This window comes from Terrapene carolina, unplaced genomic scaffold, assembly GCF_002925995.2.
Source record: "Terrapene carolina triunguis isolate 2854851 unplaced genomic scaffold, T_m_triunguis-2.0 Scaffold42, whole genome shotgun sequence".
NCBI lineage: Eukaryota > Metazoa > Chordata > Testudines > Emydidae > Terrapene > Terrapene triunguis.
This window is the reverse complement of record NW_020664393.1, coordinates 38,157-51,020: the sequence shown is the minus strand read 5'-3', so window position 1 is coordinate 51,020 and position 12,864 is coordinate 38,157. Positions and strand designations below refer to the sequence as shown.

At 40.8% G+C, this 12,864-nt stretch overlaps 1 protein-coding gene across 2 annotated transcripts in view; it reads left to right on the top strand.

The window, feature by feature from the left end:
* The first annotated feature begins 5,689 nt into the window (after nucleotides 1-5,689).
* LOC112106984 (amine sulfotransferase-like) overlaps nucleotides 5,690-12,864 on the top strand; it is a 25,187-nt gene continuing 18,012 nt past the window's right edge. The window contains exons 1-2 of one of the 2 annotated variants that reach the window (XM_024200491.3): nucleotides 5,690-5,718; nucleotides 10,950-11,120. In XM_024200491.3, the coding sequence (XP_024056259.2) occupies nucleotides 10,979-11,120 (142 nt within the window). In that variant the 5' untranslated portion in view covers nucleotides 5,690-5,718; nucleotides 10,950-10,978. Of the gene's footprint in view, nucleotides 5,733-10,949; nucleotides 11,121-12,864 lie in introns of both variants that reach the window. The other variant, XM_029912295.1, reaches the window with a different exon arrangement.

Here is a 12,864-nt window from a genome sequence, read left to right as displayed (position 1 = left end):
GCCTGCGTGGGGGCAGCCCGATGCCACGGCCAGGGGTTCTCCCAGACAGGCTGTTCTGCACCAGGGGTGTAGAGCGGCTGGAAGAGGTTCTGGCTCTGCCCTTTCCACTCCCCACCCAGGTGGCTGCTTGGGAGGAACTTGACCCTGCGTGCCCCCCTGCCTTATTGGCCAGGGCTAATCCCCAGAGTGATCAGGAGGAGGTGCCACTAGTGGTGAATGACAAAAAGAAGAAAGGAGAGAAGCAGAATCCAGACCCTGGACTTCAGAAAAGCAGCCTCACCTCAGTCCCTGGAAAAATCATGGAGCAGATCCTGAAAGAATCTATTTTGAAGCACTTGGAGGAGAGGAAGAGTCAACATGGATTCACCAAGAGCAAGTCATGCCTGACAGTATTCTTGCCAGCAAGTTAAAGATGTATGGATTGGCTGAATGGACTATAAGGTGGATAGAAAGCTGACTAGATTGTCGGGCTCAACAGCTTGATGTCTAGTTGGCAGCCGGTATCAAGCGGAGTGTCCCGGGGTCGATCCTGGGACCAGTTTTGTTCAACGTCTTCATTAATGATCTAGATGACAGGATGGATTGCACCCTCAGCAAGTTGTGGATGACACTAAGCTAGATAAATTGGAGGATTGGGCCAAAACAAATCTGATGAGGTTCAACAAAGACAAGTGCAGAGTCCTTCACTTAGGACGGAAGAATCCCAGGCACTGCTATAGGCTGGGGACCAACTGGCCAAGTGGCAGTTCTGCAGAAAAGGACCTAGGGGTTACAGTGGATGAGAAGCTGGATATGAGTCAACAGTGTGCCCTTGTTGCCAGAAGGCTAATGGCATATTGGGCTGCATTAGTAGGAGCATTGCCAGCAGATTGAGGGAAATGATTATTCCCCTCTATTCGGCACTGGTGAGGCCACATCTGGAGTATTGAGTCCAGTTTTGGGCCCCTCACTACAGAAAGGATGTGGACAAATGGGAGAGAGTCCAGCGGAGCGCAACGAAAATGATTAGGGGGCTGGGGCACATGACTTATGAGGAGAGGCTGAGGGAACTGGGCTTATTTAGTCTGCAGAAGAGAAGAGTGAGAGGGGTATTTGATAGCAACCTTCAACTGCCTGAAGGGGGGTTCCACAGAGGATGGAGCTAGGCTGTTCTCAGTGGTGGCAGATGACAGAACAAGGAGCAATGGTCTCAAGTTGCAGTGGGGGAGGTCTAGGTTGGATATTAGGAAAAACTATTTCACTAGGAGGGTGGTGAAGCGCTGGAATGGGTTACCTAGGGAGATAGTGGAATCTCCATCCTTAGGGGTTTTTAAGGCCCAGCTTGACAAAGCCCTGGCTGGGATGATTTAGTTGGGATTGGTCCTGCTTTGACCAGGGGGTTGGAATGGATGACCTCCTGAGGCCTCTTCCAACCCTAATCTTCTATGATTCTACGAATGGACACCATGACACTGGTGGAGAATTCAGGCATCCCCTCTGTAGGTGTCCCTGCTAGCCACAGGATGGACTCTTTTGGGCTTTCTGATCTGTCTGCCTTCTAAGTAAGGCTTCTCTCCCCCCTCCTAGTGGGGGCACTCCCTTTTCAGGTGTCCTTGTCTCCCACACGCATAACACTGCTTTGGCCAGGCTTCTGGCCCTGGTACCTCCCTTCCTATCCTGCTGCCTCGGGCCTCTGCTAGCTTCTTCCCACAAGAACTTAACTAGAGCCAGTTGCTGTTTGGCCAGCTGGGCCAGATAATTCTGAATGTACCAATGTGCCTCCCACTGTCTCTGCTGGTTCTCCAGCACCTGCTGCAGCAGGCCCTGGATCCATCCCTGCTGTTTGTCACCCCCTTTCCACTAGGGAGGTGACTCTGGAGACCAGCGTGGGAGGGTATAAGTGCAAAAAAGTCTTCTGCATACTGTGGCTCTATTGTCTTTCCCTTTTTCCATTATGGCTCTCCAGGTTCCCCTTGTTTCGTGGTGATCGCGTGTCCATGTTCTCCACCGATGCCACAGAGTCCACTCACCAGAAGGGGCACACTCAGTGGATTATAAGCTTTGTAATGATACCTTACAAGATACTGTTTGCATGAAGCATATTTCAGTTACATTATATTTAAACTCATTAGCATATTTTCATAAAATCATATAGAATGCAACGTCCCAGGCACCTCCTCCTGTCCACTCTCGGGAATCTGTTCTTTCCAGGTCCGAGGTTCTCTTGTGCTACTTGCTGCATGCTCAGTTGCTTCTCTCTCTCACTCGCAGTTTAGAACTCAGGGTGCTCCTTCTTCATGACTGGCCCTCTGGCCAGGTCACTATATGTGTGGTACTTCAGAAGGGGGTCTAAAGTTCTCTCCTGACAAATGGGCTCAGGCAGTCTTCCCGGTTTCCCTACCAGCTGCTGAGGAAGTGACCCTGTCTGGGCAGTGAACAGGAAGCCTGCCTGAGTCCATTTGTCAGGATAGTTCCCCTTCTGAGGTACCAGAGTGTAACACGTACAGTGACCTGGCTGGAGGGCCAAGGCACAAAGAAGGAGCACCCTGAGCGCCACACAGCGAGACAGAGGCAACAGAGCATGTGGCAAGCAGCAGAAGAAGGCCTTTGACCTGAAAAGAACCGCTTCCCCAGAATGCCCAGGAGGAAGTGCCACTAGTGGTGAGTGGACCCCGTGACAGGCCCCCAGTGCCCATGGGGAGTTAGGACCTAAATATGTTTGAAGATCTCTGCCCTTGTCCATTCTTTAAACTTTTTAAAAACTCTCTATTTATCTGCAACCATATCTATTTATCTGAAAAGGATCAATTTATTGGTAATACAAGCTAGTAACCGCCACAGGACTATATATTCATGTTGATTCCTGCATCTTTGCTGGATTCTTCTGTTGTATCTTCTGCTAGCAAATTCATGTCTTTTCACTCATACCAACTATTTTCACACCAAATACCATGGTGAGAGGTGTCCTATGGAGCAGACACACATTGTTCTGTATTATTAGGCCTGATCTACACTACGACTTTAATTCGGATTTAGCTGCGTTAATCCGAATTAATCCTTAACCCGTCCACACAACGGAGCCAGTTACTTCGAATTAAAGGGCACTTAAAATCGATTTCTGTACTCCACCCCGACGAGCGGAGTAGCACCAAAATCGATTTTGTTAATTCGAATTAGGGGAGGTGTGGCCGCACACCACCGAATTAATGTGGTTAAAATTAATGGGGTAGTGTGGCCGCACACCACCGAATTAATGTGGTTAAAAACCGAATTAATGTGCTTAGTGTGGCCGCGCACAATCGAATTTATACAATCTGTTTCCCAAATTTGAATTATCTAAATTCGAATTAATCTCGTAGTGTAGACGTACCCTTAGAGAGACAAGGTGGGTAAGGTGACATCATTTATTTCACCAACTTCTGTTGGTGAGAGAGACAAGCTTTTGAGCTTACACAGAGCTCTTAGACTGCGATAGCTGATATCAAAGCCAACCATGTGGTTTGCCCCATGACTTCCTGGAGAAAGGCAAAGAACATTTTATTCACAAAGGTAATGCACAGGCAATCAAATATGTTAAACAAACGCACAGCTGCAGATAACAGAGACAGGATTACACTGCTGGAATTCTTGGCTCCCAGCCCCATGCTTAAATTAGCTGACCAGACTGCCTGCCCGCCCATTTGATAGCATTCTGCTATGAGGACAGTTGTACCTTACTGGTGAATTATAAATACATTACACAGACGAAGCCAAATATATTCTGTTTCTGACTGTGAAACAAGTACTGATGTAGGACGGGGGGGGGGGGGGGAATAATTCACAGACTTTGACATCGGACTGCTCCTCATGCTTCTTATGAGACAACCCTTGTTGCTTTTTAGTGGAATGGTACCTGCCAACAAAAGTCTCCAAAATATATTTTTTCAAAATCCCTAATTATGATTGCTAACATAGTTAACAAAAAGCATCTACTAAACTGCACAAATATAGGAATGTGCAATTGTGATTTTAAACAATGCACATTGTATGATGTGTGTCATTTATGGGACCCTCTCCTGCAAAATCTTTCAGCCCAGTGGGTTCTATGCAGGCGCAGAGTTCTATCCATGCAGAGCAACTCACAAAAATAAAATCTTACCAAAATGTTTATGCAAAACCTGTCCACAGAAGGATGCACCAGTCTTCCAGTAAACAACATTTAGGATTGGCAGATCTTTGTATTTTTCATTTTTTTTATCAGTTTAAATTTTCAGTTGTGGGAAATCATGGGGCAAGGCAGACAATTTATAATGACAGTAGACATTTAGATTAAAAATGTTAAAGCTTTATAACTGTTAAAATACCATTTGTCAACCTAACATCAAAATATACAAAGCAAACATCCTTAAACCAAACTCTAATAAATTCTTAAGCAGCATTTTTTCTCTGCCTAGCTGTAAATTTTAATTGTTGATGAAAATATTTTCATCAGTTTGTGTGTGCACAGTGAAATTGATGTTTACTGACATTTACCAATAAAAATCTAATCGTTCCAAACCTAATATTGCATTGTATAGGACATATAGCTGAAATGAGTCAGCTTTAACAATCTAATCTATGGGGAGATTTGGGGTATTGCTTTGATAATAAAAAGCATTGCAGCTTTGTTCTCTGTTTTTGTATAGGTCTGCAATACTTACATACAAAAATCATTTTAAATGTTGCCATGTCTGTAGCAAAATGACCAAATGGCAGACAATTCTTGTCTTACTCACTTTTTTGTTGTTGTTGTGGCAGCAATGAAAGAACAAATCGAGTCTGGAGAATCATTTGAAGACTGCATGATTTTCATGGGAAGTTGGAGAGATGTGCTATGTGCATATTTCACAGAGCTCACCGGTATGTGCTGTGTGTGCATGTCACATCATGTAATAAACTGGCAAATGTGTATTGGAGCCCACAGAAGTGGTTGGTCCATTAATGGCTAAGGGCTTCTTACTACTAGCTAGCTGAGGTGCTCCATTAGTGCCAGAGGACAAGGCTCCTGCTTTTAGTGTTGAAGGTCTTAGGTTCAAATGCTGGAGATAAACCAAGCAGGTGGGTTATTACACCCAGATGCTGCATGGCTCTATATAAATTGTGCAATTAACAATTAAATGTAATAAAAATGAACTTCACTCAATCTTTTAGCAAAAGCTTTATATGTTAATACAAACTCAATATGGTATATCCACCGATTTTTTCTCTTTACTAAACTACCTGAAAGTAGGTGAACAAATTTTACAAAACTGTGGTTAGATCATTTTTAACTAAGGTTCATCAAGGATTAAAACAGTTTTTTCTTACTCCTGTCCATTTCTACTGTTGCCCTTTTGAGGTGTTGCTGCTAAGAAAAGTTGGAATGAAAGTGAAAACTACTATGCTGTCATTTAAATAATGTTTGCTATTGAGATGTTTAATTCAGACATATAAGTGGAATTTGAGGCACATTCATTAGTGTTTTTTCGCACAGACAATTTGAAGTCTTCCCATTTGTAACAATTACTGTATTTTTACTAGGAGTCACCCCTCAGTTCAAAGTCAGAACTGATTAAAAGAAGAAAGGCTAATGAGATCATGAAACTCCAATCGGGTTGTGCACCAGCTGATCTGGAAGTAGTATAAATATTTGCCAGTTTTTAGGATTGAATATATCAGCCTTGTTAATTCAGGTGGCAGCAAGGAGTGTGTATGTGTGTCAGGAGAAACAGAGAAGAGAAGGTAAATATTATGCTGTAAGATAATGCTACTGAAGTCTTTGGTAGTAAATTTGTGACCGACTGGAGTATTTTATATGATTGAGTGAAGATGCAGTGGAACTATTTTTCCATCACTGCCCTCTGGTAATTAGTGGAGGGGCATGGAATCTGTTCCTGAATTTACTGTATTTTATTTTTGTGACCATTCAGCAAAGTGTTGTTAAGGAGCTGACTAATGAAAATAAATGTAATTTAAGCCATCACGGTGTTTACAGTATCAGCAGCATGGTGAGGCTTTTAATTTGTAATTGAGTCAGCACTCCGCTTTGGTCAGTGTCTGAGCCACACTAGCATTTCTCACCTCTACTGTCTGCTTGTCTGTATCAGCACTTTTTGTATAGTTCCTGCTGTGGTAGCAGGGTTCATAGAGAAACAGATGTTTCTATAAGTGCAGCTGCCGCACCTAGTTGGCCTGCAGCATGCCTATCTATACAACAATGCTGGAATTTGAGATTTCCAGGAAGGTTTTATAACTCTTCTCCTCCTACATATGGGTGACCATTTTCGAGTAGCCTTTTTGCAGTGTCCATAAAACTGAAATCTTCCTTAGATCTTGCAGTGCAACCTGAAGGGTAAAAGGAAGTTGTATAAATCTTTTAAAAGTTGAAAAAATAATAAAATTGGCAAGGTGGCTGATTGCTATAACAAAGTAGGAAAGAGAGAATCTTCAAGGTGATTGCAGCCCTGCTGGGTGAGAGCATATCATTGTTTTGTTTTCCAGCGTAAGTGCTAGGTTTGGTTTGTCATGTGACTCAAGTATTTTATCATATGGTGCTATCCTATGGACACATCTATTTCTAAAAACAAAGTACAAAAACAAAACAATCGTTTTTCAGTGTGATTTAGCAGGGAGATCAGCAGATTCATTTGACCAAACCAAAAATGTAAGCTCAAGGGGAACATTTTCTGAGGCCCCAAGGATGAAGGGTTCTCTGGAGATTGCATATTGGTATGTTTCTGTTCCTAAAGTGCAATGGGTCACAATGGGAAGCAAAATGATAAACTCCCCAAGTCTGGCTCTTGCACCAATAGACAAAGTTGGTCAAACTTCTTCTACCTCCCACCCCATCTTCTTGCTGCTCAATCTGTCGTTTCCCAGCGTGGCAACTTTGATCTGAGTTTCAAGAGAAATGAGAGAGTTCTCAGATTTTTTTCTCCATATGCACCTCTAGTCTATTAGAAGTAGTGTAGATCATGGATTGCTATGGACCTTGTCAGATGTGATATTACTAAATTACTTATGCTATTCAAAGGGGCAGGGAGAATGTGAGTATAGAAGAATTGCAACAATTCCTGCTCAGAAAGTCCTTCTTTTGCAATATATTCTAATCTGATACTTTTCCTGAAATATTCAATAGTGAAACTGAATTTTGTCTTGCTGATACAAAAAATATGATTCTTATTAATAACAATGATCTGCATTTTTTAATTTACATTTTATTGAATTTTTTTTTTTTTTTTTAAAAAGGGGAGAACAAACAAACCACCAACAACAAAAGTAAAGGAATGGAAAGGAAGGGGGGAGGAAGGAGAGTATTCTGCATCTCTGCAGACAGCTAAAAGTGCTGATGGAGAGAGCTTGGAGTCCTACAAAGTTGGTCAAAGGCCCAAACTGCAATGGTGCCCATGGGAAGTAATTTGCAGCTGTCATTTGCTGAGCAGAGCTAAGCCAGCAGGCAGTCAATGTCAGGCCAAACACATTGTAAACAAACTGGGAGGGGACAAATTATTTTTCTCAAAAATACTGGAATTTTACAAAGTTTCAAGAAGCCATACAGGAGATGCCTTTTTTTCCTCATTGGATGATAAGGTACATGACTCGTAACCTGGTTGGACATTTCAACTCTTTGCCAGAAGCATGGGTCACTTTCTGATTGGCACATAGCAGCATTGCCAATAAAAGGAACCAGGTCACACTGCCCAGCAGAAAAGATATAAAATGCTCTGTGTTGTTCAACTTGTTGCTCCCTGAAGCTGAAACATCTGGATGAGAGAGTGTGCGTGGCCAGTCAGAGCACCACCTGCCTGGTAACAAGTGAAATCTTGTCAAGTGTCCTAATAAACTTAAAAACAACGAGGAGTCCTTGTGGCACCTTAGAGACTAACACATTTATTTGGGCATAAGCTTTTGTGGGCTACAGCCCACTTCATCAGATGTGTGATTTCGTGGGTTATAGCCCATGAAAGCTTATGCCCAAATACATTTGTTAGTGTCTACGGTGCCACAAGGACTCCTCGTTGTTTTTACTGATCCAGACTAACACGGCAACCCCTCAGAAACCTAATAAACTTGCCTTTTAAAGTCCTTTCTAAGGAGACAGCAGCAAAATCTGTAACAAGAATAGGACCACAGCTGTTACAATACCTTGAGTGAATCACCTGAATTTCCTATCTCAGGAAAACAATCTGTGAATCTGAGCTGGAGAAATCACCTCTATGCCAGTTCCAATGGATAAGTACCTGAATTTTATACATGTATTGCTTACTCCTGTGATGGCTTGATTATGTTAAGCTAAATGCTTCTCAGAAAGAACTTACCTGAGTTAAAACCCTCTGAAGAACTCAAATGTATGATGTGAACCTTTATTTTACTAACAAGTTTACTCTCAGTTGTCTAGAAATTACACTAAATCAATAAGTAATTGAGAGCAAGCATTGAGGCTAATGAAAACTAAGTCTAATAACGTTTGTAAGAGGAAACTGTTCTTCCCGACACCAAACATTACTGTGAGATCCTTACCCCTTAGTGTTTCAAAGGATTCAGCCTAAAAAAAAATCACAGATTTTGTTTCAAAAGAATTGATCGCTCCTCAGACAAAAAGAGGAAGATGTGTTTTAGTGGCTTCTAACCTAAAGATTTTACCGCTGTGTAAATCTTCAATTAAAGTGGCATGAGAGTTGAGCTTAAATTTCAGAAAAATTAGAATCGCTTCAGAATTATTACATTATAGACGCATAGACTTTAAGGTCAGAAGGGACCTTTATGATCATCTAGTCTGACCTCCTGCAGAACGCAGGCCACAGAATCTCACCCACCCACTCCTGTAACAACCCCCTAACCTATGTCTGAGTTATTGAAGTCCTCAACTCGTGGTTTAAAGGCCTCAAGGTGCAGAGAATCCTCCAGCAAGTGACCTGTGCCCCACGCTGCAGAGGAAGGCGAAAACCCCCCAGGGCCTCTGCCAATCTGTCCTGGAGGAAAATTCCTTCCCGACCCCAAATATGGTGATCAGCTAAACCCTGAGCATGTGGGCAAGACTCACCAGCCAGACACCCAGGAAAGAATTCTCTGTAGTAACTCAGATCCCACCCATCTAACATCCCATCACAGGCCATTGGGCATATTTACCACTAATAATCAAAAATCAATTAATTGCCAAAATAAGGCTATCCGATCATCCCATCCCCTCCATAAACTTATCAAGCTTAGTATTGAAGCCAGATATGTCTTTTGTCCCCACTACTCCCCTTGGAAGGCTGTTCCAGAACTTCACTCCTCTAATGGTTAGAAACCTTCGTCTAATTTCAAGTCTAAACTTCCTAATGTCCAGTTTATATCCATTTGTTCTTGTGTCCACATTGGTACTGAGCTTAAATAATTCCTCTCCCTCCCTGATATTCATCCCTCTGATATATTTATAAAGGGCAAAATGTTTTGGATTTAATTTGTGCTAGTCTTGTGTAAGTGACAAAGGTTGGCAATGAGTATTACCTGAGCAGGGCACTTCTGAACAGTACTGACATTCTTTAAGAATGAAGTTGCTTTGTTTAAATCTCCAAATTCTACCATAGAATTGTTTGGTTGAACTCATGTGAGCAATCCCATAATTTCATTGGCATATTAACTTGATTGAACTAAATAAGGGACTATGTTTAAGGATCTATAGCTCCATGCTGGTAGCAAAACCACTGAATCACATTATTATAGAAGTAGGATAAAAGCTGCCTTTGTAATAAGATTTTGATAAGACCTTGAATAAATTGTAACCGATTAGTTATCGCTTGAAAATTGTAACAATCCCATGCTGAGATCAATTTCTGAAGTTGTGAACATCTTTATTTTGCCTGTTCGCTTTAAAAGCAATTTTAGCTGATAAACTCATAAGGTTATAATAATTCTCCAGTCTTTGTTTTTAACTAAGGAACACAGATCCAAAAAACAGTAAAACTTAGGAGCAGTAACTAGTTAATTACTTTACTTTATTTAACCAATGTATGTCTTGCCTTTCTCACACTTTGGACATGCAATTACCTCTATTGAGGCTATTGTGTTGTCTATTGGCTCTGTATCACATACCTGCTGTTCTTTGTTAGCCGTGTCCCACAAAAAAGACATCTATTATTGGGAAGCTTGAGGGGGAGAGATCTGGGTATTAGGTACACTTTATTTGATAAAATAACTACTTGGAGATTTCTTAACTTGTTCCATCTCAGACACACATGCTGAAATCCTCTACAGGCTTTCTTTTACTCCTTCCCATCTCCATCCATGTCCTGAACTCCTCTCTCTTTCCCCCTCTTCCACCTCTGTTGGAAGGGCTGTAGACAACATGCTTCACTGGTACATGTGGTAACAATGCTACTGAGCTATGTCACAAATCTTATGAAATATAGCAGATGAGGACAAAGCTATCAAAGAAAACTTGAGGAAAAAACAAAATTCCTTTCCTTCCATTCTATTTTGCTGAATTTGTTAAAGGACAAGAGGAAGAAATGTATTAAATAGGGAAATATGAGCGATAGAGAGAATCAGTGACAGAAATAATATGTGAACAAATTCCAAACACAAAATTAATTTGAATGCAGCCTGGTTTCTCTGGATGTTCACATAGCCCTTAGAAAGCAGTGGGCTCTGGTGAGCTCCTTGAATAGCTCTGATGTTTAGTGCCCATTTACATGGATTCTGTACAGTTAGATAATTCTTTTTAAAAAAAGTTTGTGTATAACAATACTAGATACCTTGTACCAGTAAATAACCCGGAGAAAACATCACACACCACTTTTTCCTGGGAACAATATTCTGGTCTCATACCAGTCCCTAAACATGCCATTTTTATGCTATGATTCAATTGGATCTTTTTGTTGTTCATTTTGCTATCAGATAGGGAACTGTTTTATGTTGTAGTGAAATTTTTTTTCACAAAAGATGACCGCAAAACAAAGGATATTAAAATTATGTTCTTTTATCTGCAGATTCTTGACATATAAGAGAAACCTTACCAATGGAGCCATCGGAAGAATTTATGTTCAAACATAAAGGATTTTATTTCCTACCAGACTTGGCTAACCCTGAATATATAGATTCATTGGAGCATTTTGTAATCCGAGACAGTGATGTGTTTGTAGTTACTTTTCCAAAATCAGGTAAGACTGTTATGATTTTCCTAAAGGGAAATAAGCAATCTGACTTTTGTCTGAAACCTTTATTGACCCCCTTCTTACTGAGCACCATTGTGACCTATGTTTGGTGGTAACATTTGTCAGAGCTTTTTTTAACTAACTCAAACTGTTTCATCCAACAAAGATGAGTTTTATATAAAGAAAAGTTGATCACAGAACTAAAACTTAGTGGTAACATCGGTACAAGTGATCATGACTTGATCACATTTGTTAGGTGCAAACAGAATAAGGTCCAAACCAATAATATATATACTTGGTGCTTCAAAAAAGCCAGTTTCACAAAGCTGAAAATAATTATGAGCCAAATCAGCTGGGAGAAAGAATGTAATTAGAAAAAATGTGAATGATAATTGAGAATTGTTTAAGAACATTTTACTATATGTCCAAAAAGCCACAATAGAGAAGATTAAAAGACATGGTTAAAAGCCAACCTGGTGCTCAGGGGAAGTAAAGGCAGCTATAAAATATATATAAAATAAATGGAAGAAAATGGAAATTGATACTAATGAATATCAATCAGAAGTTAGGAATTGCTGAAAATTGATTAGGGAAGCAAAAGGACACCAGGAGAAGTTTGAGGCCAGCAGAGTTAAGGACAATAAAGTATATTATGAACTAAAAGAATGCTAGCAATGGTATTGGTCTATTACTATAGGGAAAGGGTAGGATTGTCAAAAACAATGTAGCAAAGGCAGAAGTGTTCAATACGTAAGAATGGTCTGACCCAGTATTTCCAATCATCCATCTAATCAAGTATCCTGTCTGACAGTGGCCAGTGTCAGATGCTTCAGAGGGAATGAACAGAATAGGACAATTTTGAGTGATCCATCCATCCCCTGTCACCCAGTTCCAGCTTCCAGCAGTTAGGGATTTAGGGACACACAGGGTATGGGATTGTGTCCCCAATAGCCATTGATGGACCTATCCTCCATGAATTTATCTAATTATTTTCTGAACTCAGTTATACTCTTGGCCTTCACAACATTCCCTGGCATTGAATTGCACAGGTTGACTGTGCATTGTATGAAGTACTTCCTTTTGTTTGTTTTAACCTGCTGACAATTAATTTCATCGGGTGACTCCTAGTTCTTCTGTTATGTGAAGGGGTAAATAACACTTACCTATTCACTTTCTCCATACCATTCATGACTTTATAGATCTGTATCAGACCCTCCCTCTGTCATCTCTTTTCTAAGCTGAACACCTGTGCTATTTACCTCTCTTCATTGTGAAAACTGACCATTTAGTCCTACCCTTTGTTTCCTATCTTTAACTGGTTACTGATCCATGAGAAGACCTTCCCTCTTATAGCATGACTGCTTATTTTACTTCAGAGTCTTTACTGTGGGATCTTGTCAAAAGTTTTCTGAAAGTCCAAGTATACTATATCGACTATAGATCACCTTTGTCCACATTTGGTGACCCCCCCCCTCAAAGAATTCAACTAGATTGGTGAGGCATGATTTCCCCTTTACAACAGCCATGTTGACTCTTCCACAACATATTTTGTTTATCTATATGTCTGATAATTTTGTTCTTTACTATAATTTCAACCAGTTTGCCTGGTACTGAAGTCAGGCTTACCAGCCTGTAATTGCCAGTATCACCTCTGGAGCCATTTTCTAAAAATGGATGTTACATTAGGTATCCTTCAGTCATCTGGTACAGAGGCTGATTTAAGCTTATAGTGTGTGTATATATACCATAC